The 13,275-nt window shown below is 45.9% G+C and overlaps 2 protein-coding genes and 1 non-coding gene across 8 annotated transcripts in view; all 3 read right to left on the bottom strand.

The window, feature by feature from the left end:
* Positions 1–56: 56 nt before the first annotated feature.
* LOC128595413 (cytochrome c oxidase subunit 7A1, mitochondrial) lies at positions 57–1,787 on the bottom strand. Its single transcript, XM_053604020.1, has 4 exons — positions 1,637–1,787; positions 922–1,008; positions 711–795; positions 57–172 (listed from the first exon to the last, which is right to left on the bottom strand). Exons 1-4 carry the CDS (start codon positions 1,649–1,651, stop codon positions 117–119), a joined length of 243 nt encoding a protein of 80 aa, XP_053459995.1. The 5' UTR covers positions 1,652–1,787; the 3' UTR covers positions 57–116.
* Positions 1,788–5,855: 4,068 nt separating this feature from the next.
* On the bottom strand, positions 5,856–5,959 carry LOC128597869 (U6 spliceosomal RNA). Its single transcript, XR_008383424.1, has one exon. It is a non-coding gene; the product is annotated as a U6 spliceosomal RNA (small nuclear RNA).
* A 4,808-nt stretch (positions 5,960–10,767) lies between these two features.
* Positions 10,768–13,275, bottom strand: part of ZNF565 (zinc finger protein 565) — an 80,872-nt gene continuing 78,364 nt past the window's right edge. For all 6 annotated transcript variants that reach the window (XM_053603948.1, XM_053603952.1, XM_053603953.1 and 3 more), the window contains one exon: positions 10,768–12,211. In XM_053603948.1, the coding sequence (XP_053459923.1) occupies positions 10,947–12,211 (1,265 nt within the window). In that variant the 3' untranslated portion in view covers positions 10,768–10,946. The remainder of the gene's footprint in view (positions 12,212–13,275) is intronic.

Below are 13,275 nucleotides of genomic sequence, written 5' to 3'. Positions count from 1 at the left end.
TGAACCAAAGGCCTGGCTGATGGGAGGATGGGATCAAAGAGGTGTGTACACACACACACACTTCAGTATTTATTGATGCTTGTCCAAGTTCCCAAGGTCCTTAAGGCTTCTTGATCTCACTTACTGTGGGGGAAGGAGGCCCAGCCAAGGCAGTACAAGCTGTAGGCAGTTCCTAGGAAGAGGTGATGGAGGATACAGAGTGAGAGCCCAATCACTTCCCTAAATCTCTCTCTCTTTTTTTGCAGTTTTTGGCTGGGGCTGGGCTTGAACCTGCCACCTCTGGCATATGGGGCCCGGCACCCTACTCCCTTGAGCCACAGGCGCCGCCCACTTCCCTAAATCTCTTCCCACCTTTTTCAGTTCCTCTGCAAGCTCTTCAGGGCCGTGCCTAGATCCTACTTCCAGCTTCAGCTCCAGCTCCCTTCCCAAACTGGACTCTAGGTGGAGAACCCTTTGGCCTTGATCTAGGCCAGGCCTGGTGGGAGGAGTTCTCCCCAACTCCTGCCTGGGTCCCAGAGCCATTACAAGTCAAGTTCTCCTCCTGGGAAGCCAGCTCAGGACCCAATCCCCTCTGAAAGCGCCAACCCCCCAACCCAGACTCTAATCGGTCCTGTCCCCAACCCCCAGCCCAGAAACCAGTCCCCTGCTCACTGGCTCCAGCCCCGCCGGCCTCCTCCCCACCCTCCCTGCAGCTGAGGCCCTTCACTCACCCCCTAGACACAGCGCCATGGTCAGTCGGTACAGGATGTTGTCTGTTGTCCCGCCCTTCAAGTGCACAGGGAGGTCATTGTCCTCCTGGGTGTGGGGGTGTCCGATGAGAAAGGGGTGCTGGCTGCTCCTCAGAGCGTGTCCTCCACCTGCCCCGGCGTGACGCAGACCCAGCGGCCCTTCCCTCCCCTCGCCCTGCCCCCGCTCGCCTACCTGGAAGAGTTTCTGTTTCTCTGGCACTCGGTTCTCAAAGCGGTTGCGGGCGGTGGAGCTGAAGGAGCGGATCAGCGCCTGGGAGACCTGCGTGGGAGGGAGGTGGGTGGGTATTGGAGTCCCCTGGAGGAGTTAACTGAGGTGGGTGCTGCTGGGGGACCTCGGCTGGGAGACTATCCTATCCCTGGCAAGCGTCTCAAAGGCAAGATTCGAACTGCCAGTGTGAGCGGGGAGGGGGTTCTGCCAAGAAATGGCCAAAAGAAGGAAACTGACGCCCAGAGAGTCCGTTATCTAGACGGTCCTGGAAAAGTCCAAGTACTGAGACTTGTGGTGGACAAGGGGGTTGGGTTTCCTAGATTAAAGAGAGAAAACCAGGTCCCGCGAAAGATCTGGACTGAATTAGAGGTCCCTGGGGAGTCTCTAGGTGGCCTAAGAAGCCCGGGAAGCGGAGGGGTGTTAAGGGTCCACTCCTGAGATGCTAAGGGGGCTCTGGATGAGGGGAGAGGTTTAACTGGGGCTTTGGGCCACGCTAGGGGTCCCCGCTGTCTCAGAAGCTTGGATTGTGGGCGACGGGTCTCAGGCTGTTTCCGAGGGAGTCCCAAACCCTGAAAGGGACTCACGGTCCAAGGCCGCAGACGTGGGGAAGTTTAGGAAGTCCTGGGTTAGGGCTTCTAGTTTGGGGACCCCGGCCCAGCCCCGCCGGTAGGGGCCTCACCCTCAGGGCCCTCATTCTGCGTCCTGCTCTTCAGCCGGAGTCACCTCCCCTCTCCGCCCAAGGACACCCGGTGTCCTCTCCTCCCCAGGAACCCCAGGCCACGCCCGCCGCGCTGGGGCGTGACAGCTGCGGGACGTGGCCTGGGCTGGGGCTGAGTCCTGCTGGGGTAGGAGACTGGCTCGTCCGCCAGGCTCGAAGAGAAGACGCTGCGGCCTGTCCCCGCGCAGTACGGCGGCCGCGCACGTCGCTGTCCCTCTCACAGTCTCTGCGGGTCCAAGTGGAGAGGAAAGCGGTACCGGGAAAAGGTTTGGGGGTTGTTTCTGCAGAGATTTCCTTCTCAGATCTCTGGTCGTCATGGCAGAGCAAGAGCATCAGTAACCTGGTGTTCCAGCGAACCCCTTGTTGTATCACTTAGCCTGGTTTCTGCATCTGAGACGTGAGGGGCTGAGCCAGAATCTTCCTTAGACGTTTGTTGAGCTCATTAAGTGAGCGAGTGCGAGAACTTAACTGAGCTAAACAGCAACTGCACAGAAAAATAAGAGCCAATATTCTATTTTCTTTCTTTCTTTTTTTTTTTTTGCCGTGATCATGCATTTTGTTTGTGTTAATAAGCAAATCAAGGGCGGCGCCTGTGGCTCAGTGAGCCGGGCGCCGGGTTCAAACCCAGCCCCGGCCAAACTGCAACAACAACAACAAAAATAGCCGGGTGTTGTGGCGGGCGCCTGTAGTCCCAGCTGCTCGGGAGGCTGAGGCAAGAGAATCGCCTAAGCCCAAGAGTTGGAGGTTGCTGTGAGCCGTGTGACGCCACGGCACTCTACCCGAGGGCGGTACAGTGAGACTCTGTCTCTACAAATAAAAAAAAGCAAATCAAAAAAGGTGTTCTTTTCCTTTTTTTGTGTGTGTGTGTGTTTTTTTGAGACAGTCAGTATGTCGCCCTCAGTAGAGTGCTGTAGCGTCACAGCTCACAGCAACCTCAAACTCTTGGGCTTAAGAACCTCAAACTCTTGGGCTTAAGTGAGTCTCTTGCCTCAACCTCCCACTTAGCTGGGACTACAGGCACCTGTCACAACCCCCAGCTATTTTTTTTGCTGCAGTTGTCATTGTTGTTTAGCAGGCCCTGGCTGGGTTTGAACCAGCCACCTTTGGTGTATGTGGCTGGCACCCTAACCACTGTGCTACTGGCACCGAGCCAATAGATAAGGATTTTAAAAAAGGGAAAACTCAGAAACTCACAACTTATGGATTGCATCTTCGATAAGCAAAAAATAAATAATAAAAGGAGGTTAAATTTTTTTTCTTTGATTAGTGAGACAACTGCTGAATTTAAATAAGATTTGTGGGACTCGGGGCAGTGGTTCAGGCCTGTAATCCTAGCATTCTGGGAGGTGGACGCGGTTAGATTTCTTGAGTTCAGGAGTTTGAGACTGGCCAGAGCAAGAGCAAGACCCCTTCTCTACTAAAAATGGAAAAACTAGCCCAGCACTGTGGCTGGCGCCTGTAGTCCCAGATACTCGGGAGGCTGAGGCAAGAGGATTACTCAAGCCCAGGAGTTGGAGGTTGAGGCTGCTGTGAGTTAAGATGCCATAGCGCTTTACCCAGGGTGACAGAATGAGACTGTCTCAAAAAAAAAAAAAAAAAAAAGATAAAAATCTCAAGATGGTCACTGCAAAGCATTACATCCTAAGGATGGGGCCCTTGAGAGTGAGGGTCCCTGTGCCACTACACTGGATGTATATATTGCTCCGGGACTTGTCCTCCAGAACAACTCCAGGACATCTAGAAACTGCCCTATGGGGAAAGCTACTGCTCTGAAGGTATGCCTGGAGGGATGAGGTTAAGAACACACCTCTGTAGGGTCAGAAAGCCCAAATCAAGGCTCAGTGTCAGCAGGTAGGGCACCAGCCACATACACCAGAGCTGGCGGGTTCAAATTCAGCCCAGGCCTGCCAAACAACAATGACAACTACAACCAAGAAATAGCTAGGCCTTGTGGTGGGTGCCTATGGTCCCAGCTACTTGGGAGGCTGAGGCAAGAGAATTGCTTAAACCCAAGAGTTTGAGGTTGCTGTGAGCTGTGACGCTACGGCACTCTACTGGGACAACATAGTAAGACTCTGTCTCTAAGAAAAAAGGAAAAGAAAAGAAAAGAAAGCCCAAATCAAGGAGCGCTGCTGCCATTGCACAGCTCTCATTTTAGGAATGGTTTTATCAACCGGCAGGACACATGGGCCCAAACACAGTATAAAGTGCTGGCTGGGAGATGTCATCTCTGTTGCCCTGTCTCAATAAATAAATAAACAGAGCAAATCTTCATAGTTTAGGAATACATATTCAAATACGTAGTTTTTGGTGGAATGGTATAATGTATATAGTGTATTGGCTATCTATTGCCAAGTAACAAATTAACCCAAATGTAAGAGCTCAAAGCAATAATAAATACTTTTTACTCATAGTTTCCGTGGGTCAGAAATCTGAGGATGTCAGCCCTGCCAACAGCTGACAGCTCAAGGTAGAGCCAAGTGGGAAGCCCTTGGAAGTTGCCTGGGGTGGGGAGGAAGGACGTTCCTCAGGCAGCCTTCTGGCTTTGGTATCCCTCTGCTGCCATCTTGTGGCGAGCACAGAACACTGTCTCTCTTACCGGCACCTTCAACTTGCTATTTATTTATTTACTTATTTATTTATTGTGAGACATAGTCTATGTTGTCCTCGGTAGAGTGCCAGGGCGTCACAGCTCACAGCAACCTCCAACTCTTGGAGCAATTCTCTTGCCTCAGCCTCCCAAGTAGCTGGGACTACAGGCGCCCGCTACAACGCCGGGCTATTTTTTTGGTTGCAGTTGTCTTGTTTAGCTGGTGTGGGTCAGGCTCGAACCCACTAGCCTCGGTGCATGTGGCTGGCACCATAACCAACCACTGTGCTATGGGCGCCAAGCCTTACCAATTTTTTTTTTTGCAGTTTTTGGCCCCGGCTGGGTTTGAATCTACCACCTCCGGCATATGGGGTCGGTGCCTTACTTGTTTGAGCCACAGGCGCCGCCCTTACCAAATTTTTTTTTTTTTTTTTTTTGTAGAGACAGAGTCTCACTTTACTGCCCTCAGTATTGAGTGCCGTGGCATCACACGGCTCACAGCAACCTCCAGCTCTTGGGCTTATGCGATTCTCTTGCCTCAGCCTCCCGAGCAGCTGGGACTACAGGCACCCGCCACAACACCCGGCTATTTTTTTTGTTGTTGTTGCAGTTTGGCCGGGGCTGGGTTTGAACCCGCTACTCTCGGCATATGGGGCCGGCGCCCTACTCACTGAGCCACAGGTGCCGCCCCCAATTTTTTTTAATAACAAATTTTTATTGGGCTTGGTGCAGTGGCTCATGTCTGTAATCCCAGTACTCTGGGAGACCAAGGTGGGTGGACTGCTTGAGCTCAGAAGTTCCAGAACAGCTTGAGCAAGAGCAAAACCCTATCTCTAAAAACAGCCAGCTGTTGTGGCAGGAGCCTGTAGTCCCAGGTACTTAGGAGGCTGAGGCAGGAGGATCGCTTGAGTCCAAGAGTTTGAGGCTGCTGTGAGCTATGATGACACCATGGCACTCTACCTAGGGCAACAGAAAGAGATTCTGTCTGATTTAAAAAAAAATAATTACTGCCCAGGCTTGAGTGCAGTGACATCATAGCTCACTGTAACCTTGAACTCCTGAGCTGAAGTTATCCTCCTGCCTCAGTGAACCCCTCTCCCCCAATAGCTGGGACTATGGGCAAATATTAACCATTTAAAAATGTATATGCAGGGCGCCGGCCACATGCTCTGGGGCTGGTGGGTTTGAACCCAGCCCCCACCTTCTAAGCAAACAAACAAAAAAATAGCCATGTGTTGTAGCAGGTGCCTGAAGTCCCAGTTACTAGGGAGGCTGAGGAAGAGAATCACTTGAGCCCAAGAGTTTGAGGTTGCAGCAATGAGCTGTGATGCTATGGCACTCTACCAAGGGTGACAAAGTGAGACTCTGTCTCAATAAAAAAAAAAGTACAATGCAGTGGCTTTTGTTGTACAATTCACAATTTTGTGAACAGTTTCACTGAATTGTGTTCCCATCTCAGATTCTTAAGTTGAAGTCCTAACCCTCAATATATCTGTATTTCTTTTTCTCTTTTTTGGTGTATATGTTTTTAGTAGTTTCTTTTTTTTCTGTAAAATATCCCAGTTCTTCCATAAATTATCAGCATGATTTAAAAATATGGAACACTTCATGAATTTGTGTGTCATCCTTGAGCAGGGGCCAAGCTAATCTCTGTATTGTTCCAATTTTAGCGTATGTGCTTCCGAAGCAAGCGCAATGTCTGTATTTGGTGATAATATTGATGGACTTTCTTTCTGCAGTAGGTCCTAGATGTAAGATTTGAAGAATGAACCCATGGATCACAGATCAGTGGTAAGACAGGATTTATTAGATAGAAAGGAATACAGAAGGATTAAAAAGCACCAGAGCTTCTGGCAGAGGGAAAATCCAAGTGGGAAGTCTCCCAAGGGTCTTTTATCTAGGGTAGTGGTTCTCAACCTGTGGATTGTGACCCCTTTGTAACAATGAAAATACATCCTGCATATTAGATATTTACATTACGATTCATAACAGTAGCAAAATTACAGTTATGAAGTAGCAACGAAAATAAGTTTATGGTTGGGGGTCACCACAATATGAGGAACTGTATTAAAGGGTCACAGCATTACGAAGGTTGAGAACCACTGGTCTAGGGGAATCTATACTGTTTTGTAAAAAAGGGAAGTCCTGAGAATTACATTTGGCCCAGACTTGGCAGACTTCAATGTTGATGAGCGTATTAACGAATGAATGCAGTCTCTAGCTCCTGGCAAAATGGCTGGGCATACACTTCAGAAGAGGCCCTAGGAAACCTGGGTCACTGTCCAGACCTGAATGGGGGAACCCTGTATCGACAAGGCCTTTAGGAGGGTAATTAAGGTTAAAGGAGGTCACAAAAGTAGGACCCTATCTGATAGGCCCTGAGGAGGAGGTCTCTGAGGACACAGAGAAGGTGACCCTACACAAACCAGAAGGGAGGCCTGGCCAGAAACCAACCCTGATGCCACCTCAATCTTGGACTTATAGCCTCCCAGAACTGTAAGAAAATAAATATCTGTTGCTTAAGCAACCCAGCTGTGTGGTATTTTGTTATGACAGCCTAAGCAGCCTAATGTAGTTACTATGGGGATTAACATTTAACATACTAAATTTATAACACTTTAATTTGAATTTATCCCAACTTAATCTCAATAGCATATAAAAATTTTGCTCCTATACAGCTGTCCTGTAGGATAATATTTAGAAATAAACTTATCCTACATCAAGCACACAAAGTAAATTCAGTGTGAGTTTAAAATGACATGCTTTTCTTCCAGAGGCTTAAAGAGACTGGACCCCCCTGGGTTACTCACAGAGTTAGGCTTTTTTTGGAATTGTAAAATTCCTTAGGCCTTTTCTCTGAAGCAGTACACCCCGTGAAGCCTGAGATCAAGGGCATGCCGCCCTTCCTCAGAGATACGGGCCAGAGGGTTGAAATATGTTAACAACATATTGTCAGAGGTCTATAGGTGCTCTGCCCTGAGGGAAGGACACAGTCGTTACTTCATACGAGTAAACTGAGTGAATGCTTGAAGATATTCTTCTATTAACTCTGTTCCCCTATGGCTGCTTTCGTCTTTGTGCCCTGCTCAGAAAACTAGTCACGGGCGGCGCCTGTGGCTCAGCGGGTAGGGCGCCGGTCCCATATGCCGGAGGTGGCGGGTTCAAACCCAGCCCCGGCCAAATTAAAAAAAAAAAAAAAAAAAAAAAAAAAAAGAAAACTAGTCACTGTTGAGAGGAAGGGATTTACTACACTAGTGGTTGCATTGATATGATAAATATTTCCTTTCAAGTTAAATTACAGATATGTAAAAAAGAAGATGATGGAACTAATAGATAATAGATTAGGTGTGTACGTGACTGGAAGAGTATAAAACTAAAACTTGGAATAAAGAACTTTGCTATATGCCATCCCACGGTGTATAGTCTGTTTCTTGACTTAATAATTACAGGAGCAAGTTTACACCTACAGCAAAGCTGCTGCTCGTTCGCCTCTTGGGTCACACAACACTGTCCCCACCCACTTTTGGTTACTGATGTCACAAAATTACATCTTTTACATTGTGCGTCCCAATGTCACAGCAACCTCCAACTCCTGGGCTTAGGCAATTCTCTGGCTTCAGCCTCCCAAGTAGTTGGGACTACAGGCACCTGCCACAACGCCTGGCTATTTTTTGTTGCAGTTTGGCCAGGGCTCGGTTCGAACCCACCACCCTCAGTATATGGGGTCAGCACTCTACCCACTGAGCCACAGGTGCCACCCCAGAGTAATAATTTTTTTAAAAAATGCATTAGTTCCTTTAATCATGTATAATACAAAAAGTGGAGGTATAAACCAAAGTTACAATATTATTGGCGTTTATAATTGCCCATGTGTTTACCTATATGAAAGATCTTTATTTCTTCATTTGGCTTTAAATTACTGTCTTGTGTCTTTTCATTTCAACCCGAAGGACTTCTTTTATCATTTCTTCCTTTTCTGGGGGACAGAGTCTCACTCTGTTGCCCAGGTGAGAGTGCTATGGCATCAGCCTCACTCAAAGCAACCTCAAATTCCTGGGTTCAGGTGATCCTCCTGCCTTGGCCTCCCAATGTGCTAGGATTTATAGGCATAAGCTACTGAACCTTGCCTTTTAACTTTTAAAGTAGGAAAAAAAGCCAGCCATCAGAGATAAATGAAAACATGTACAAATAACATGGAAGGGAACTAACACTTGAGTTTTAGACACTGTGCTAGGAACTTTTACATACATTTAATCCTCTCCAAAATAGCTCTTTTTAAGTAAGAAAAATATGCCCCCTAATATTAAATGAACAAAGGAATCATCATACAATTAATTTTTTTAATTAACAAATGTTTATTGAGAACCTACTATGCTGAAAGCAATACCAACGGTCAGCAAATATGTGAACGAATGGTCATCTGGATTAATCATTATCAAATGAATGCAAATGAAAACAAAAGTGACTTTTCCATTTTTTACCTATTAAGTGGTCAAAATAAATGTGCTCCCCAGGGTATGGTGCGTTGGGGTCTCTGTAGGCAGAGGTATGGACGCATAATTTTCCTGAAGGCACTTAAGCAATATCTATAAAATGACTTAAATGTATATACATCTTAAAAATGGCCACGCAGAAGCCTGAAACACTCCTAGCAACCCAATTGCGGTTTTCAAATACCATGTGGGAAAGTACCAAAACACCAAAAGGAAAAGGGGGTTCCTAGGAACATGGCTATGTCGAGGTGGCAGACAGGAAGTGAGCAAGGTGAGTTTGGAACAAGCAAATGCTCAAAAGCCACTGAGGTCATATCAAAAGGACACAGGAGCCATCGGGAGGAGGCCTTCACACACCAAACGAGGGACAATTTGGGCATCATTGAAGTGCAACTTGAAAAGGTTTAAACATGCTAAGTATTGTTCACGCACCCCACATCTCCATGAGTAAATTCATTGGCTACAATGGCAGAATGTTGGGGAACCAATTCATGATTCTGAAAACCAATAAAGAAAAAAAGAAGCATTTATCCTGGTTTTGATATGCAGGTTTTACTCATTTATTTCTAGTTCATAATTTTATTTTCTCTTTTAGAGGTAGTTTTAAAAAATGGTTGGATTTTTCTTTCTTTTTTTTGAGACAAAGTCTCATTATGTCACCCTCAGTAGAGTGCTGTGGCGTCACAGCTCACAGCAACCTCAAATTCTTGGGCTTAAGCGATTCTCTTGCCTCAGCCTCCCAAGTAGATGGGACTATAGAGGCCTGCCAAAACACCTGGCTATTTTTAGCGAGGGGAGTCTCACTCTTGCTCAGGCTTTGAGCTTAGGCAATCCACCCACCTCAGCCTCCTGGAATGCTAGGATTACAGGTGTGAGCCACCATGCCTGGCCTCTCTTATGTAATTTCTAATCTTCTAAGTTTCTAGCCTATTGAATGAAGGCCACATAATAATTATGCTTTACCACTGTTTTTCAGAATAAATTATGTGACAAGTGGTTATGAAGGCTTTAGATATATGATACATTCATAAGACCCTTCTCTCATGAACTGCTTAATACTGATACTAACATTAATGAAAACAGCTAATATTTATTGAGCACGTGTATGTGCCACATATTTCTCCTAAGGCTTTATCTAAAATATCTGATTTAGTCCTCATGGAAATTCTATTAGGTAGGTGTAATTATCATCCCTTAAAAATAAAGTCAACTGAAGGACAGAGAGATTAGATAATTTCCCCATTGCTACACAGTAGTCAGTGGAAGTGGGACAATATTAATAAGGTACATGCCATCATAAAAAGCACATTTATAAAATCTCTCTCTCTTTTTTTTTTTAGATAGGGTCTCATGCTATATCCCAGGCTAGAATGGTGTCATTACAGCTCATTACAAACTCAAACTCCTAGGCTCAAGCTGTCCTCCTGCCTCAGCCTCCCAAGTAGTGGAGACTACAGGCCACAGCCACCACACCCTATTTTTTGTAGAGGTTGGCCTTGAATGCCTGGATTCAAGTGATCCTCCTGCCTGGGCTTCCCAAAGGATTACAGGTGTGAGCCACCATGCCCAGTCCACAAAACCTTTTAATACAGTCATTTTCAATTAGAATTCTCAGAAACCTAACATGTTTTGAGTGGCAATAGAAGGCCTTTCTATAGTCATATTAATTTTTTATTTTTTAATTTATTTTTCTTTTTCTTTTAAGACAGAGACTCAAGCTGTTGCCCTGGGTAGTGCTGTGGCATCACAGCTCACAGCAACCTCCAACTCCTGGGCTCAAGCGATTTTCCTGCCTCCGTCTCCCAAGCAGCTGGGACTACAGGCGCCCGCCACAACGCCCGGCTATTTTTTGGTTGCAGACGTCATTGTTGTTTGGCGGGTCTGGGCTGGATTTGAACCCACCAGCTCAGGTGTATGTGGCTGGTGCCTTAGCCGCTTGAGCCATAGGCGCCGAGCCTAATTTTTTATTTCTTTAAGCGTAGGTTCTCAGATGCTTAGTGAACAATGACTGAGGCAAAAAGAATTCCCACATTTATTGAATTTTCTTCTGGTATGAGTTCTCTGATGTTCCATAATAGAAGTAACAAGTGAAGGTTTTCTGACATAATTGCATTAAAAATTATATAGTATTGAGCCAGGTGTGAATTCCACATAAAGGCTTTTCTATATTACTCACATTCAAGGCCTTCTAACTGGTATGAATTCTGTAGTGTTCAATGAGCTGTGAGCCAAGTATAAAGGCCTGCCCACATTCTCTACATTCATAAGGTTTGATACCAGGATGGATTCTCTGATGTTCAGTAAGTTGTGAACTGCGAATAAAGGCCATTCCACATTCCCTGCATTCATAGGGTTTCTCACAAGTGTGAATTCGCTGGTGATGAGTCAGTTGTGAAACACGAATAAAGGCTTTCCCACATTCCTTACATTCATAGGGTTTGTCACCTGTATGAATTCTTTGATGTTGAATAAGGTATGAACTCCGACTAAAGGCCTTCCCACAGTCCTTACATTCATAGGGTCTATCGCCAGTATGAACCCTCTGGTGTCGGGTAAGCTGGGCATGCTGCCTGAAGGCCTTCCCACATTCTTTACATTCATAGGGTTTCTCCCCAGAATGAATTCTTTGATGTCGAGTAACTTCTGAGCTGTGAATAAAGCCCTTTCCACACTCTGTACATTCATAGGGTTTCTCCCCAGTATGAATTCGCTGATGTACAGTAAGCTGTGAATGCTGTCTAAAGGCCTTCCCACATTCTTTACACTGATAGGGCCTAGCACCTGTATGAATTCTCCGATGAACAGTAAGTTGGGAACCACGAATAAAAGCCTTCCCACAGTCCTTACATACATAGGGTTTCTCACCTGTATGAGTTCTTTGATGCAGAATAAGTTGGGAATGCTGCCGAAAGGTCTTCCCACATTCTTTACATTCATAGGGTTTGACACCAGTATGAAGTCTCTGATGTAGAATCAGTTCTGAAGCACGACCGAAGGCCTTTCCACACTCCTTACAGTTGTAGGGTTTCTCACCTGTATGAATTCTCTGATGCTGAACAAGGTGCGAGGCCCGACTAAAAGCCCTCCCACATTCCTTACATTCAAAGGGTTTTTCACCAGTATGAGTTTTCTGATGTTGAACAAGGTGTGAGCCACGGCTAAAGGCTTTCCCACATTCATTACATTCAATCGGTTTCTCTCTGGTCTCACTGCTGGGATGGAGAGATATGTGATGCTTGAAAGTGAGCATGTCCTCATAGGTGATTTTCACTTGCTTGATATAGTGCTCCTGTTGTACTCCTCGTCTTTCAAACTGGCCTTTGAATTCCCAGTCATCTCTAAAACTGGAGCCCTCGAGATCACAGCAGTTAAGGCTTTCCATTATCTCCCAACTGAATGATTCTATCTCAAACATATCTTTTTGGAGAAATTTCTGACACCTGGACTCTAATTCTGAAAAGTAAGAAAAAAGGAAATATAAACTGTGCTCCCCTTCTATGAGAAATTAAAAAAATTCCATGGTAGAGTAGGGAGGTAAAACGAATATAATAACCATAAAAAGTATAAAATGTTATGCAATTTCTAGAAAGTACATGAAAACACAAATATGGTAAGAGCTCATATGGTGCCAAAAGGTAACTAGAAAACAAATTAAGTCAGAGGTTATCAATATTGATGTGAATCAGAATCATCCAGGAAGTCTGTTAACAATATAAATTTCCAGACATAATTCCAAATTGAATCAAAATCTACAGCAGTAGGGGTAAGGTGCGTCTGTACCTGCACATGTACTATCTATACCTATTTATGTGTTTTTTTTCCCCCTGAAATAAGAGTTTCACTCTTTTGCCCCAGGCTAGAATGCTATGACATCATAGCTCACAACAACCTCTAATTCTTGGGCTCAAGTGATCCTCTCACCTCAGCCTCCCAAGTGACTGAGACTACAGGTGCCTACTACAATGCCCAGATACTTTTTTCAGTTTTAGTAGAGTCGAGGTTTCTTGCTCAGGCTGGTCTCAAACTCCTGAGTTCAGACAATCCACTGTCCTTGGCCTCCCAGAGTGCTAGGATTACAGGCATGAGCTATCACCTCTGGCCTTTAACAAGTTCTGAAAAACTGGGCTGGGTATGGTGGCTCAGGCCTATAATCCCAGCACTCCGGGAGGCCAAGGACAGTGGATTGCCTAAACTCAGGAGTTCAAGACCAGCCTGAGCAACAGCAAGACCTTGCCTTTAAAAATAGCTGGGCATTGTGGTAGGTGCCTGTAGTCTCAACTACTTGGGAGGCTGTGGCAAGAGGATTGCTTGAGCCCAAGAGTTTGAGGTTGCTATAAGCTCTAATACCACAGCACCTACCAAGGGTGACAAAATGAGAATCTTTCTCAAAAAGAAAAAGTTAGGGGGTGGAGACAAGATGGCTGACTGAAGCCAGCTTTCCACAGAGGCTTCTGTCCAGAAGGAGAGTTAAAGGACAGAAATTTAGCAAGTAACCTGGTGGATTAGAGCTCACCAAG

The sequence above is a fragment of the Nycticebus coucang genome, chromosome 10 (assembly GCF_027406575.1).
Source record: "Nycticebus coucang isolate mNycCou1 chromosome 10, mNycCou1.pri, whole genome shotgun sequence".
Taxonomy (NCBI): domain Eukaryota; kingdom Metazoa; phylum Chordata; class Mammalia; order Primates; family Lorisidae; genus Nycticebus; species Nycticebus coucang.
This window is presented reverse-complemented; position numbering and strand designations above follow the sequence as displayed.

Excerpts from the sequence above, each read along its gene's own strand:
- LOC128595413 (XM_053604020.1), bottom strand. Across the intron at positions 796-921 it reads AGAAACAGAAACTCTTCCAG|GAGGACAATGACCTCCCTGT; the intron begins GTAGGCGAGCGG and ends CCCCACACCCAG. Across the intron at positions 173-710 it reads CATGGCGCTGTGTCTAGGGG|GAACTGCCTACAGCTTGTAC; the intron begins GTGAGTGAAGGG and ends ACCTCTTCCTAG.